The 16,395-nt window shown below is 43.8% G+C and overlaps 1 protein-coding gene across 2 annotated transcripts in view; it reads right to left on the minus strand.

The window, feature by feature from the left end:
* Nucleotides 1-136: 136 nt before the first annotated feature.
* The window catches only part of LOC146350254 (coagulation factor X-like), an 88,236-nt gene continuing 71,977 nt past the window's right edge, over nucleotides 137-16,395 (minus strand). The window contains exons 3-9 of one of the 2 annotated variants that reach the window (XR_014789221.1): nucleotides 14,745-14,769; nucleotides 13,099-13,212; nucleotides 8,376-8,507; nucleotides 7,205-7,299; nucleotides 6,822-6,939; nucleotides 1,826-5,488; nucleotides 450-540 (exon numbers count right to left, since the gene is read on the minus strand). Coding sequence is in view for 1 of the 2 variants with exons in the window: in XM_084844602.1 (XP_084700728.1) it covers nucleotides 442-540 (99 nt within the window). In the remaining variant the exon portion in view is untranslated. Of the gene's footprint in view, nucleotides 541-1,825; nucleotides 5,489-6,821; nucleotides 6,940-7,204; nucleotides 7,300-8,375; nucleotides 8,508-13,098; nucleotides 13,213-14,744; nucleotides 14,770-16,395 lie in introns of both variants that reach the window. The other variant, XM_084844602.1, reaches the window with a different exon arrangement.

A 16,395-nucleotide genomic window follows, 5' to 3' on the forward strand; every position in this document is an offset into this window, starting at 1 on the left:
GTAAGGTAGACATGTCCATTAATTCTACATGAGAAACAAGAGCCCTTTAGACCCTATTCCCTACTCCTGGGATCCACTGTCAGTTCTTCTATGCACTCAATAGACCAGAGGCCCAACTCATTTACTCACGTATGTTCTGCGGTAAATCCTATCAGCAGCGCTGGTTGACACTGTCCCTGGGATCTCAGTGCCCCTGGCTATTATTGCTGCTTGCTTGTTTCTCCCCTCCTGGATGTATGCAGCAAGAACAAAGGAGCTCTGAGACTTGCAGATCTTGAGACAGCATGACAGAGGGAGGCAAGCGCGTCATCCTGTCTCTCATACTACAAGTCAGGGTTTCCTCTCTCCCTCTCCATCCCAGTGGAGATCCCAGGGCCAGGAATGTACATCTACCATTGCATAAACAGCTTTTTTAAAAGTTGCGTTTTTAAAAATGATTGTTTATACCTGTATTATGTCAACGTCTTCCCTTGCATTGTACCAGATTTCAAATTTTTTAGCATCACCTTTAACGTTCTCTGTTATTCCAACTGCAGCCATCTAGAAAACAAAATACATATAAACCGACATTCAGGTTGACATCCTTGCTAAGCAAAGCTTCCATCAACTCTATGCACAGGCATCAAAACTGACCTTTGTGTGGTTTGGTTAAAAGGCAAACTCCCTCCCACCCTCCAGCTGTTCTCATACGTACTTTTGGTCATAACTAAACCCAAAAGGGAAGACAAGAGATTAAGACTATTGGCAAGAATTGGCCAAAACAGACATTACTTTAAATGTGTGACTAGCAGCTATGTCTTCTTTTTGTTTTTACTCTAGAGTAGGTGCATGGGGCCTGATCCATATCTTAAAAGCCCCCCTTATAACCCATGCTAGTGGTCTGATCTGGATCAGGAGCCATGCATCTACTCTAGAGTAAAAATGGAAGAAAAAAAAAAGACGTAGCTGCTAGACACACATTTAAAGTAATGTCTGTTTTCAGTGTTTTGGTCCTTAAAGTAACCTTCAAAAGCACAAGCCAGCAAATCTTAGCCATCACTAAGGCTGGGTGGTTCCTACATTACTGCAGGGGCATGGAAGCCACAGCAGCATGACGTCCTTCCTGTAACCCTGGGTACCATGAGAAGCCCATCCTATGGCTCCTTTCTTATACCAATGTTGTTAGCCTAGGTTCCCAAGGGTTGACGCTGTTGTGGGGAAGAACTGGAGTCCGAGGCTCCCATGTTGCTACAGCGATATGGATGGAGTGGTGTGAGAGCTGTGACACCAGCTCTCACATCACGAGGAGCATAGGAAGCTGCCTTATACCGAGTCAGACCATTGGTCCATCTAATGCAGTACTGTCAACACAGACTGGCAGCGGCTGTCCAGGATTTTGAGGCAGGATTCCTTCCTAGCCCTACCTGGAGATGCTGGGGACTGAACCTGGGACCTTCTCCATGCAAAGCAGGTGCTCTGCCTCTGAGCCACAGCCCCCTTGCATTGCAGCTTTCCATTGCAAGCAATGGGATGGAGCACAACCCAAATCTAAGTTATTTCAATGGGACTTAGTTGTAACCAACTTCTGGGGGATTTTGGTTCAGTGTTAAATTTTCCAGTAAGACTGCATCATAAGTTCAGTTGGGAAGGTCTTGAAACAGCCACGCTGGATAATTAATGTGAACTTTAATATTCCAAGCTTCAAATGCGCCTCAGCCACTTTATGGGACTTGCACCAAGGAAAGGGAATTAATTTAGAAACCAAAAGTAATATTACTGTGTTACTGCAACCAAATTGTTATTACTTTGACTTTACTGTTTATTAGGATGTTAAAAAGTACCTTACATTTAAGGAGTGCTTATAGCTGTAGGAGCCTTGTGTGGTGCAGAGTGGTAGGCGGCAGTAATGCAACCGAAACTTACCCCACGACCTGAGTTCGATCCCAGCGGAAGCTGGTTTTCAGGTGGCCAGCTCAGGTCGACACACCCTCCATCCTTCCGAGGTCGGTACCCAGCTTGCTGGGGGAAAGGTAGTTAGGACTGGGGAAGGCAATGGCAAACCACCCCGCTACAGTCTGCCAGGAAAACGCAGAGGAAAAACGGCGTCCCTCTAGGGGTCAGTAATGACTCGGTGCTTGCACAACAGGAACCTTTCCTTTCCTTATAGCTGTAGGAAGGTGCTTTTTCATATCCTTCTCCATTTTCCTCTCTCTTTTTACAGAATAATATTGCCTTCTCGTGGAGGAAGATATTTCTTGGAAATATCTGCCATTATCTACTGTCAGGCAGACATCAGCATCAAATCACATTTACTAGTAGGCCCACAAAGCCTAAAGTAATTGTATCTCCTCCCCAAGATATGAATTGTGGAGGGGCGGTAGGAGAGGGATAATGAAGTTGGGCCTGTTCAACTCATGTAGCAGAAGGGGGTGCTAGCGCTTCAGGCTGCTGCTTCTGAGTGCCTCTTCACATAAACACCCTGCAAGTAGGGATGTTGGAGAATTCTGCCACGGTCTCCATTGAGGCCGGATTCTAAAAAATCCAGCCTCCCGGAGTCTGTGGCAGAACGGCCTCCCCCTCACCACCCCACGGAATCCCCCTGGGACGGAGCCTACCTGGCAGTGGATGCGGCGGATACAGCGGTGGTGGATGCAGCGGCAGCTCCGGCTCATCTTCCGGCCACTGCCCAGCCGCTGCGGCTGCAAATGGCGGCCATCGTATGGCCACCATTTGCGTGGCTGCCTTTTGCTGTGATAGGCTACGTAAATACTTATGTAGCCTACCACGGCAAAGAGCAGGGGCGCAAATGGTGGCTGCTATGCCATTTGCTCCCCTACTCTTTGCTGTAATAGGCTATGCAAGTATTTACGTAGCCTATCACGGCAAAAGGCAGCCACGCAAATGGTGTAGTGGCTGCCATTTGTGTCCCTGCCTTTTGCCGTGACAGACTACGTAAATACTTACATAGCCTATCACGGCTTGGCAGGGACGCAAATGGCGGCTGGCGTAGCGGCCGCCATTTGCAGCCACAGCAGCCACAGCAGCCTGGCAGCGGCCGGAAGTCCAGCTGCGGCTGGCCCCAGCCGGAGGCTCTGCAGAGTCACTGCGGAGTGGAGCCGGCTGGGGAGGATTCTGGGGGGAGGGACAGAATGCCTCCCCCCCACTGCGGATGCCCTGGAACAGAGCCAGGTAAGGGATTCGTACATCCCTACCTGCAAGTAAGCAACTAACATATTAGGTAGAAGGCTTCAGTCAAGCCTTTTCCCTATTCTGCTGCTTTTCTACTTGCAGGAAGCTTTTAAACAAGGTTGCATTAAAAATGGAGATCTCCAACCTATAATCTGAAGTGATACAGTCCATTCTACAACCTCAATTAGCAACGTCTGTTTCTTAGTGCCATCTAGGCACATGGTGCTTTACAGAATACAAGAAGACAGGAGCTTGCAATCTAAAATGGAATGAATATATGAGTCTTCCAGTAACACATAATAAGCCTGGTACTATCTCATCCTGCCCATGTCTCCTGTATAATGTGAGCAAGACAATGATCACCTGAAAACTAGAGCCAGTAGCATTACAAAAACATTAGGAGTTACATACAATAATGAGACTGTGTCACATCTTTAGCCATAATTTCAGATAAGGGGAAAAGGAAACTGTTGCAGAAAATATTTGCTTACATTTGCTTACTGTTCCTTACGTATCACCCTAAAATATAAATTTTAAAAATATTACCACTTACGTCATAGCCAGTGATTGCAATCTGATGCATGGAATCATTAACTGCTTTAAGAATTCCCAATATACGTAGTGCCTCTTGGAGATCTTCAGCACCTTCACAATTTTTACTGTATCACCCACCGATTTGTTGTCATGACAATGTTATTCAACACCGCCCAGCAACACCCCCTAGCACACACCCACACAAAGCGGGACAGAGCTCTAAAGGGGAAATGCACAGGGGGGAAATGGCGATTTCAATCGCAAGCACAGAAAACGCTGGGTTTTCCCCGTTCTCAGATAACACAGGAAGAGGGAAGTTGTGAGACAGCAGCAGGAGAGCAGCGGCGTCATCTAAGGCTTCTTCAAAAACCAGTGATTAAAGAAGAACGATCGTGCTAAAAAACCAAGGTGTGAAGAGAGCCTGGTTCTTGCCCCCCAATATTAAAATTACTAATTGTGCTGACACGAAATAAGAAACTAGGGAAACATATACTAAAGTTTTGAAGATGTGAAATGTAAATTATAAATTTGAAATGTATACACTGGGAATGTTAACTGACGTTAGCATGATCTTATGATTTTCAGCAATGGTGCCAGTTCAAATGCAGGTAGCTTTTTTTCTTTTTAAAGAACTGCCTTTCATTATTTCAATCACAAATCTGAACAGCTTTACACTTTTCAAATAGAACACAGTTTCAGATATGGACATGCTTGCCTTGGTTAATGATATCAGATTTTTAAAAAGTGTACTGACTGAATCTCTCTCTTGGTGGCTGAATATTATTGGTGTGTGATTGTGTTACAAAGGGAGGAAGGTCACCTTTTACTGGGATCCTATTGCTGTGGCCTTAAGGATTAAAGTTCCCATTCTGGACCTTATGAATCCAAATGATAAAAGAGTTGAAATGAAGAACTTTGCCCCAGTCTAAGCTGTACAGACATTGGTGGGATTTATGCTAGAGCAGGATGCCCTCAGATGGATGGGCAAGCTAGGTTAAGTTAACTCTGCAAAGTTAACTCTGCACATAGAAGTGGCAGTGGCTTTGAAATGTTGAAGGATTGGGCTATCCAATTAATATACTGGACATTCAAAACAGAATGGTTTATTTAATTTACCAATGAGATGTCTGAATAAAATATGCCATTCAATGATTTGGACGTATTAGCAGATCTGCTCATGCTTGATTTTTTTGGTGGCTGTTGGCTCATTATTCTGTTGTGGCTTTGGGCACATTATTCTGTCGTGACTTTTGGCGCATTATTCTCCTGATCCAGCCTATGAATTTGGACACCCTTGTATAAACTCCAAATTTTCCTTCCTTTGCACACCCTTCTCCCCAGCTGATCACACCAGTAACAAAGTGTGTGTCCTTGTATTTAGTTACATGAGGGCCTCCACTGTCTCCCTGGCATGCGTCTTGAGCTGCAGTATTATAGCCCGCACAGAACATATTTTCAGTGATTGGGAAATTACTCGACAGCTTGCAGATATACCTATCCACATACGGCAGTTTAACTACTTTAAGTGTGGTGGATACGCGGCCTCCTTCAACAATGCGCCCAAAACCACTAACAATACCCAGGTCTTGTCTCATTAGAATCTGGTTAGCAAAGTCTGGAGTGGGAAGGCAAGCAGGGATCACATTTTCAGAAAACTGGATAGGGTCCTTTAACTTTATGAGGGCTATATTATAGTCATAGGAATTCCGTACGAATTTGTGATGTACATATACTTTATCCACAGTGTGAAGTGTTCCTGTTGATCTTGCTGTTGTGTCCAGTTCCCCTGTGGGAGACCAATACAATGCTGTTGTTATTATGTGATACATAATATGCTGGGCCAATACATTGTTCCTATCTATCCATCTATCGTCTGTCTGTCTGTCTGTCTGTCTATCTATCTATCTATCTATCTATCTATCTATCTATCTATCTACCTGATCCTGTTTTCATATCCTGTTCAGTAAGCTGAAATTAAACTATAGTTTCCTTGTTCGGACATAATAGGAAACTAGGATAGAAGCGCTGAAGCTGGAAGGCTCATTGTCATTCCCCAAATTCATGCCTCCTGTGAAAATTAGGAAGGGAGAGGGAAACTCCATTAGTGCCAGTTTGGGGGATAAATTGGCTGGGTGGGCAGGTTTAAACCTCCCCTGCCTATGTGCAGTAATCCTGATCTAGATCGAGTCCCAATGCACTTACATGAAGATAAACAAGATTGTATCAGCTGCATGCTATGTAATTAATGCAGTGTCTACTTAAGTCCAGAAAAGCTACACCTCGTGAATTTCTGCCTGTGGCTGGGAAAAAGCACAAAGGTCTTGATGTAAAGAAGGTGGCAACTCTAAAAGCATGTTCAGAATTGTATGTCTGGCTATCTTTGTATCTGGAAAATGGATTTAATTCTTTAAGAAAAAATTGTGTGGTGAATCATAGAGCCAAACTATACACAATGCTGGTAAATTCATGATTGGCAATGCACTTGAGGGCATCCCCTGAATTGGATTGGGGGCATGGCATTGTGGGAGGGATATCGTTCTTTTCCCCCTGTGCTGTTTTCCCCAGTAAAATTGCTCCTCCGAAGCTGCTGTTTGCCCCATGGGGCAATGCATAAAGGTACAATAAAGTTTCCCCTCACAGGGAAATTTCAAGAGGGTGTTTATAATTGGGAAACAGCAGAGGGAGAACAGGTTAAACTCCATCACCCTCCAGTGACACAGTTACCGTCTGATTCAGCCACCTCACCGCTGCCATTACTTTTTAAAAAAACTCACAGGAGATCCGTGATGTACCTTCACACACCAAATTTAAAAAACGTGAATATGGGTGAGAGATTAAGAGTGACACAGTTTGCACAATCACATTAAGCCCCTGTGGCTTAATGTGATATTGTGCAAACTGTGTCACTCTTAATTTGATTGCTTTATTTCAGCCACAGTGGCTTGTTTGATAATGTGCACTGTCCCTATATATGTAAGATGCAACTGCCAATATTTTTAGGATAAAAAAGAGACAATGGTAAAAACAATTCCCAACTGTTTCCGTGTAGCTCATCTAACAAAACTATCTATGTAGTTAAATAGTTTTTAATATAAATTATAAAAATTGAAAATACCCACCTACAAGAACTGTAAGAAATTTTGTTTCATTCATACAGTGAGCTGCGCTAAGCACATATATTTGGCTCAAAATTGTTCCCCCACAAAACCCTTCTCCTTCATCATTGAGTAGAAGCGCCTGAAAAGAGAAGCATTCACACTCATAGGTTTGTACGAGTAAGCATTTTTCTTGAAAGACACATTTTATCATAGTAAATAATAGATTACTATTATTTTGTAATGTCTCCTTCTCTGGCCATTCAATTCTGCCAACAGGTAGGTATGTGTCATTTTCTGTACAAAGGTTGTAAAAGTAAGGGAGCAGTTAAAAACAATGTTAATTGTTAAACAAATACTGGATATATATCCAGTGACATTACAAGGTGCAAAGGAAACTAATTTACCTGCCATGGACATTCACCGAATTTGCAGTCCGTTCCATTAACTACTCTGTTGTTGTTTTTCCTTGTGTTTGTAGTTTCCCCACATGGAAACTCATCTGCAAAACCATCATCAAGCGGTTAAAATTGAGTGGCACAGCCAAGACAAATTATGCCTTTCCAATTTACACATGCATGGCTAAAGTATCTTTTTCTTGTCTTGGAAGAAGGGAGTTAGAAGATAAAGCAGGCTAAGAATCAGCAAGCAAAATCCAGCAACATGGGTTCCCAAAAATAAGCCACCAAGAGGGGAAAAAAGAGGGTAAATATATTGATCAACAAAAAGATAACTGGATCAATATAATCCCCCCCCCTCATTATTGTTGTTGTTTTCTTGGAGAATCAGCAAGAGGTTTTTGAGGCTGGGAACCAACTGTGGACCAGGGAATCAAGATGAAACCAGTAAAGGAGGTGTGCGTGTGTGTATTAGTGAAGATGTGTGTCAGTTACATTTACAGATATGAGTAACCAGTCAAGGCTGCAGTCCTAAACACACTTACTTTGTGGGAGTAAGCTTCACTGAGTTCAACAGGACTTACTTTTAAACATATATAGTTGTGCACTGTAAATGTCTGTCTATTTATTTGTTCTCTTATTATAAACTTTTACATTTGATGAAATTAAGAAAACAGAGTAAAGATATCCAGCATCATACAAGCAGACTTCCACTTGCTCAACAGAACATCCCCTTTGTCTCCTCTCCCTTGCCTCCTTGCAATCTGAAAATCTGCTCTCCAAGGTCCCTCCAACTCTCCAGAGCAGATCTGGGAGACATGCAGGGGGCTACATGGGGAGGGGAGAGAGAGGGAAAACTGCTCCACCAATGGTGTCTGTTACCTTGCCCCATGGACATTGTTGGATACAACCGTATGTCATTCCCCCCCCCCATCAAAATGAAATAATCTACCAAAAAGATCTTCAGCTCAAATGGTCAAATCAAGTGCCTTTTAATTCAGAAATTCTCTTTGTCAGACCCTTAAATCAAACTGGAATGTATGCATCTAAATAGAAATAAACTACATCTCAGCTGCATTAAATCAAACAATACATGCAAAGTAATAAATATGGGCAAATTTTGTTAAAAGCAATATAAAATGTAACTTGTGTTGCTTCCAGGGAGCACAAGCATTTATACCTGTAGAAACGCAGGATTCTCCATTGTTTGCCAGAATATACCCATCAGCACAGGAGCACTGAACATTATTTTCTACAAGTTTGCAGAAGTGCCAGCAGTCACCATTGTTCAATTTGCAGGTTTTTAGTATTGCTGTATAAGCGACAAATACATATTAGCACTGAAAAGAAAGAAATACACGATCTGCAGGCAAAGATAACATTGTAAAGCAGGGGCAGAGCTGTTGCCCTCTCATATGTAACCCCCTTCAAGGGCTGATTCTCATGCCTTCTCTAGTGTTTGAGCCCTCGCTCTGTCACTGGATAAATGGGGCAATTGTTGACAGACAGGGAAGGTAAAGCTATGTTTAAAGACATAGCTAGCAACTATGTCTTGATTTTTAATTTTTTTGACAGTTGGGATCTGATTTTTATTGGGATCTCAGTGCACAGGAAGGGGCAGTTTAAGTGTTCCCTCTTCAGATATAATTTTACTGATAATTGTCTCCCCTGTATGGCTATAGGGCTTCCAAAAAGACCTCAACTGGTGCCAATTTTTCTCCAAGCCATGTAGTTGTGTGTGTGTGTGTGTGTGTGTGTGTAGGGATTATGTGTAAAATCATAACTGGATTAAACCTCCCCAATCCCTGCAGCCCGCCTTCAAGATAGCCCCAGCAACAGATAAAAAAAGAGAAACAAATAACTTGCTGTTTGACTCTGCACAGGGTGAGTTCCCCTATGAGGCAAGGTGAATCCCCAGTTCAGGTGACAGATTGGGAGACGTGGTGGAACATGCTCCCCGCCATCTCATGAAAGGCCCCTGTGGGCACTGCTGCTGCAGCCCCACTCGCTCACTGTGGCAAATGCCACAGCAGGAGAGCGGCAAGCTGGGCTCCTTGGAGCAGCAGCCCCCCTCCCATCTCTCATACTTTGTCCTCTCCTGAAGTGAGACATCAGACGGGTGGGTTCTCCAGAGAGGCTGCCTGCCCAACCTCTCCCTTTAAGAGAGGGTGCAGCAAGAGATCGGGCAGGTAAGTTCTCTGGAGAGGCCACTGGCCTAATTTCTCACCCTGGGAGCGTTCCCAGAATGAGAGATCGGTTTGGCACCCTCTCCTGAGAACTGCCCAGGCCCCAAAATGTACAGGCATTCTTCCTCATAAAGGAAGGACCCCTCAAAGGGCAGCATTTAGGCTCCTGTGGGATCTCTCATTCTGGGGGGTGGCAGCGGAACATCTGGTGCGGCCACTGGCCCTGCAGAGATAGCTGCTAAAGAGGACTTGATTTTCAGTGAATTCCCATTACAGAGGCAAAGCTGACTTCACCATTGTCTCCTCAAAATCAACCAAGACTTTTGTGGCACCTTAAAGGTTTGCAAATATATACACCAACATCTCCCACAAAGATGGACTACAAGCCATCAAGAATATTATCCCTGATGGTGATGCAGCACCTCTGGCCAACACATGTTGCCATTTTGTCCTCACCTACAGTTACTTTAAGTTTGAGCAGGACAGATGTTGCTTCAGGTCAATGGCTCCATCGTGGCTCCTTAGCATGACAACATACTCATAGCTGGTTTAGAATATTTTCTCACCTCCTATCCCCAAAATGTTTCTCTCTTCCTGAAATACAGTGAAGACATCTTCTGGACTCTTGGTGATGGGGCCCTTGAGAAATTCCACCAGGATTTCAACAACTTTCACTCCACCAACATCAACCTGAGCCTAGACCAATCCAAGTTACAGGTTCTAGACAGCACTGGACAACTATACGATAGACATAAGAACTACTTTACAGAGGAAAACCAAAGACAGCTAGATCTGTTGAGGCCCACTGCCAGCACATAGCATCCTCAGCCAAATGCTGGGGTTCTAACAGGGGACCCTGTGCTGATGTCAGGTGTGGTCTGGGCCACCTGTTAAGAAAAAAATTGTGCTGAACTTCAAGGCCACTATGACTGAAGTTGCTGGCATCTCTGTTGTAATTCCCCCATGATGCAATGATGCATATACACATATACATACAGCACTGCATTGTGGGGAAATTTGAATGGTGGTACTGGCATGTCCAGCTAAGTGGACCCAACACCCCTGATAGTGCTGCTGCTGGACCACTGCCGTACCTGCCAGAATTGCTGAGCCTAGTCCGGCCATGCAATGTCCACTAAGGGCACTTTGCCCGGGGCCTGCAAACCTGGGCCCAGCCCTGATGCTTTTAACTGCCGCCCAGAACACACCACCATATCCCTTGTTTATAACCAAGTCCCATAATACAACTGTAGTTGTTCCAGCTAATCGCATGCCGGATTCACTGTGTCAAGGTTTACATCAGGCATTTCTTAGACTACAGTATCCATCCAATGAAGTGAAAAACCTGATCAAGGCCAAAGTGGCATCCAGGAATTTATTGATTTCATTTACAACATTTATATAGCACCCTTCATCCGGATAGATTCAAGGGCAGTTTCCAAAAACAATCTACTACAGGACAGACCCAAAGGACAAAATTGCAGAGCATGAGCTTATCACCTACAGTTCTTAGCTAAAATCACTCCAACATATTGGCTGGGTTCACACAACATGATAACCTCGAGTGTGGGTTGTTGTTGAACTGTGGGTGGTTGTGTTGTCTGAACCCAGCTGTGCTAACAAACCATGTTTTGTAGTCCATCTTTGTGGGAGATATTGGTGTATATATTAGATCCAGGATCTAAAAATATCAGTTTCAACTGCAAGGGTTCATTTACTGGCTTATCTTCCAGCATGACATATGCTATCAGCTGCCACCAATGCCTTCTACATTCTATATAGGACAAGCAGATCAGTCCCTAAGCAAAAGAATTAATGGATATCAATTTGTCATTAGAAATGCCCATATTCAGAGATCAGTGGAAGAATGTTACAATCTCCCAGGTTGTTCCACTGATGACTTAAAAGTTGCCACTCTCCTAGAAAGGAACTTCAAAGGGAATTAGAGCTGATCAAGAGATTTGTCTCTCTCTGTTTGGGCATGCACAGAAATGGAGGTTTCCTGTCTCACTACCGGTGTGAACTAACTACATGAGGAGGATCCTGCCTTATATGGATGTGTGTATATAATTATTTATTTAAATTAACTAGCGTCATCACTAGTTATTGCTGTTATGAATGGTCATTGTGAGGATTTTGTGTACATATAAGCTTCAGTTGAACTGTACTTTCTGCATGTCCTTGCCATTTGACCTCACTGTTCACCCTGCATTGTGTGTGTAGTGTAGACGTGTGTGTGTATGTGTATGTACACACACATATACACACACACACACACACACATACACACTCTGCCAGCTGAGGTTAACACTTCATGCGTCAGATGAAGTGGGCTCAAGTCCACGAATGCTTATGCCATAAGAAATATGCTTGTCTTTAAGGTGCCGCACAACTTTTTGTTGTTTTGCTGCAACAGACTAACATGGCTAGCCCCTGACAATCAACACAGCACGCCTGACTGCTGTTTGTACAAATGATGGCATTACTAGTCAGGCTGGCCCAAGACATCTTGCTGCCTGCGCTGAAGAACAAGATGGTGCCCCCGTCCATTCCAGGTACAAAAGCTGGCTGGACTGGCAGATGGATCTGTCTTCAACACTGATGATGGAGCAGCATCCTCCGCTGCACTTGAAGGTGGCAAGCTAACAGGCTGCAAGGCAAGCTGCATGGCACACAGGCCTGTTCTCCAACAACTTGTTGCTGCCTCCCAGCATCTGTCATCTGAGGTGACTGCTTCACTTTGCCTAATGGGAGGGCCACCCCAATACCAGCAGCGTTTCACACAAACTGTGGATACCATCTTTGCATCTTGAAATACCCATGCAATACATCTGCGAACCCTCTTGTGCCCTGCTTGTCTTTGAAATAGAACTTCCTCTTCAACTCTGTGGCCAGCACAGAAAGTCTCAGGACCTGCAGATGTCATGGCAGGGGAAAAGGCAGAAGAACTGGAGAACTGATAGGGCTGGCCATGTCTGCTTCCTGTTCCCCACCACCGCTGTACACGTTACGGACAAAGCTATTCTGAGGCATCCAAATAGGAGAAACAAGCTAGCTTTCATACGTTTATTCAGCTATTTCTTGAACTTTATATAATTCTTTGCTTCCACAGCTGTTCCAAAGAACGATTACAGAATATTTCACTTTTAAGCATTAAAACCCTTTTGGCTGGTTTGTACGTATGTCTGAAGCAGTGGCTTCAGTCTCAGATGAGGTCTCTTGTACCCATTTTGCTTTCCAAAACATCAGTGACTGCAACTTGGTCGTGGTTATATCCTGCGTGTCACAGCGCACAGAAGACGTCTTAGGACCGTGTGTTCCTGCCACAGGTAACCAGGATTATACACACATGGATGCACACTCCATTTGTTCAGCATCTATTTTCCTGGTGGCTGCTGCCCAGGCAAGGGCTAGCTATGGAGTACCTGGCCAGGCAGTGGCTGTCTCTCTTTTAATGAAGGTGTGGCAGGTGCTATACTTCACTCCAAAGAAGAAGTGGGCAGAGGTTATGCAATGTGGCAGCAGCTGGGTGGGTGGGGAGGAGCGTGCATGGATGGTGTCATCCCAATTTGCTAGCCAAAGGGCAAGGTCTGTGCCCTGATTGCTGAGCAATAGTGACCAACAGACACTGATTCATGGCCCACAGGCCAAGGCCTAATGGCAGCCCTATCTCAGCCTAAGAGTTACTGTTCTTTTACAGTTAAAACACAAACTTACCATATTCACAGTTTGTCCCATGATAGCCAGTTAGACATGTGCAGGTATAGCTACCAATTCCATCTCTGCATGTTCCACCATATTGGCAAGGGCTTTGCTCACACTGGTTCCCATCTAGTATGAAAAAAGAATAATTAGGTTTTGTAATACAGGATGTTAAGATATGTATATGTTAAGAATAATAATATGAATGTACTGGGAGTCACTTTTTATACTGCTGGGGAACTATTATAGTGAACTTGACCTGGAACCAAGGGTGTTTCTACACAAGGTCTTTATTGTGTACTCATGATTGCTTACTCATGATAGTTTGCAGGTCCTTTACATGACACCATCATCCTCCAGGCCTCTCTCGTGCTTTGCAACCATTATTGTGTGTTTTTTCCTAACAAGGGAAGTGTGCCATTTTTTTTGAATGGCGTTAAAAAGCCCCATGCAATTGCACAATTCTGCTATACCACAGTGCCACCTAGTGCTTGTGTAATGGAACTTATAGAAAGGCAGAGAAAGAAAATCCTTGGGGAAAAAATGTATGTAAAGGAGCCGATCTTAATCCCGAAAAGAATCCAGAGGTAGACATCCTGGTAAAGGTGCATGATAAAAGCCTCATGTAGACTGGATCCATCAGCTTTGCCAGTTGCATATTCTGCACAGAGCTGGTGTCCATATGCAAATACCCAGCCTGCTGTTGTACTACTTTTTAGGGGCACAGCAGACCAATGCTAACTTCATGCATAGTATTGCATTGGCCCAGCAGTCAAACGTAGACCCAGTTCTGTGGACAAATGAGGGCAATGAAACAATGTGAATAGCATCCTACCACTTAAGAGTCAGACTGTGGTGTGGATCTTTTTAGTTTTGCTATTGAGCCAGGATAGATAAACTTCCCTTATGTCCCAATCCTGCACATGATGCAGAAATAAGTTTGATTGAATAGTACTTGCTTCCATGTGATGAGGTTTGGATTGGGTTGTTAAGGAGCACAATTACTGTGGATATGTGTAACATGCCCCTGCAGTAGTACTATGGAAGTCAGCCTTCACCTTTCATACCTGCTACAAAACCCTGATCGTTAAGCTCCTGACCCAGTTCACAGCTCTACGTAAAGAGCTGCTATAATCATTTGAAAATATACATGTAGCTTTACAAAAGTATACTGTATTTCCTTGTTAGCCTTGCTCCTTACCTTCCCAATATTATCTCCCCCACTCTGCCAAAATTTAATTGTAAGCTCTTTGCAGCAGTGACCAGTTTTTTCCCCCTTATATTGTTCTCTGAATCACCATGTATGTTGACGGTGCCATATAAATTAATCAGCCATTCACAGTATTAGTGAGAGAGGGAGAGAGAGGGAGAGAGAGAGGGAGGGAGGGAGAGAGGGAGAGAGAGAGGGAGGGGGAGAGAGAGGGGGAGAGAGAGGGAGGGGGAGAGAGAACAAACAAGGGAACATATACAATTTAGTGTCCCTGGACAGGCTTTCTACTAGGGTGAGTGAATGTGAGATACTAAAAAATGGGGCTGTAATTTCTTGACCACCAGCACAACTCCAGGTTGCTATGAATTTAACTGACTGAGTTTTAAATCTTAATTAATTAAATTTATTTAAAAGAAATATTTGAAGGGGGAAAACTGTGTTAATCTCTTACCCACATAAACATTCCAGAACTCCTCCTAATGGTAAAAAATGACAGTGTTTAGTAATGTAAACAGTGTTTAGTAATGTAAAGTAAAATTTAGTAATTTAGTAATTTTAGTAAAATTAAATTCTAATTTAAAGCTGAAAATCACACAAGAAAGAGAATATTAAAAAAGTAATTTAATCTACTATAATCCTTTATTGACTATCCAGAAAGTACACCATAGTTTTAAAGGTATTTTTTAAAACCTCTCCCCTCTCAGCCACGCTTTGCTCCATTTTTTAGCCAACCACCAAGCCCCTCTTGGTTATAACTTTGCTACCACTTCCCTTTCTTCCTGATGTGCAATAAACTTTATGGATGGTCCTTTGATAATAAGAGTCACGTCATTTACCTAGTGCAGTGATCCAGTTAAACAGCAATGTTCTACTGGACCATTGCTGATGCCTGAAGGAATTACCCTAAATGTTGCTGCCCACAACTTACGAGGGAACACTAATCATGATAACTAGCTTGTTCGTCGATGGTAGGATTTAGTGGTACAGGCAGCCTTACAAAAGATTATCAAGATCTGCACAGCACCATCCCTTCCCCCTACAGAAGTTCCCCAATGTGGTGCCCTGCAGATGTTTTGGATTACAACTCCCATCATCCTTGACCAGTGGAGACTGGTGGCTCTGATTTCAGTGGGGTGGTACATCCACTCTGGGTTTCAGTCAGAACCAGTTAGAACGCTAAAGGCAGAATCCAAGGTGCAGAAGTACCCTGGATAGCTCCTTTAGAGTTCTGATGGATTCTGACTGAAACCCAGGGTGGATTCACCACCCCACTGACATCCGAGCCACCAGCTTCCACTGTCCTTGACCACTAGCAATGCTGGCTGGGGCTGATGTGAATTGTAGTCTAGAAATCGAGGGGGCACCATGTTGGTGGAAAGCTGCTATATCCCCTCTAGTATACTGTAGTTGCTTAAGGCCCCAGAACTGATTTGACAAACAGTACGTTGTCAAGTTCCAGCAAAATTCTACTCAGCTGTGTATATATTCACAGTTCCATATCCAGCACTGACAGTATTGGGAAAAAAATTATTACATTTAGTTGAGTTGACAATTATGTATTATGCAGGAAAAGAAAAGGAGCGTAGGGTAACCGGGACACTATATCGCATGACTTGGACCAAGATAAGCTGTGGGTCTCTTCTTGTTCCAGATTTTTCCTGTCACCACCTGTAGACTACCAGTAGTTTAGCATTTCTGGTTTTGAGCAGATGGTTAAGGATGACTCATAGATGTGGCAGAAGCAGAAGCAAGCAATATATAACATGGAAAAATCGTACCATTTCAGGCTGTCGATAGATGCAATATAAAAACAAGGCTAACAAGGCTCTGAGTCCACCTTCGCAACAGTACTGTCAAGACATACACGAACAGGCCACCATCTTGTCCCTTGTCCATTCCTGTTTGCTCCCATTTTTATTACCATTGCCTCCTCTCCTGCCCCACTCCTCTGCTCTGCCTAGGGAAAGTGAGGGAAAATGCCCAGTGGTCCAGTGTTCCCCAGCTGGCAGTGGAGGAGTAAGTTGTGGGCAACAGGAAAGAAGGAGAGAACAGGAGGTGACAGCAGAAGCAAATGGAGAGAACAGTGGAGAGAAGCAGGACTG

This window comes from Heloderma suspectum, chromosome 3 (assembly GCF_057233095.1).
Source record: "Heloderma suspectum isolate Gila_16-S chromosome 3, 16-S_ref, whole genome shotgun sequence".
NCBI classification, from domain to species: domain Eukaryota; kingdom Metazoa; phylum Chordata; class Lepidosauria; order Squamata; family Helodermatidae; genus Heloderma; species Heloderma suspectum.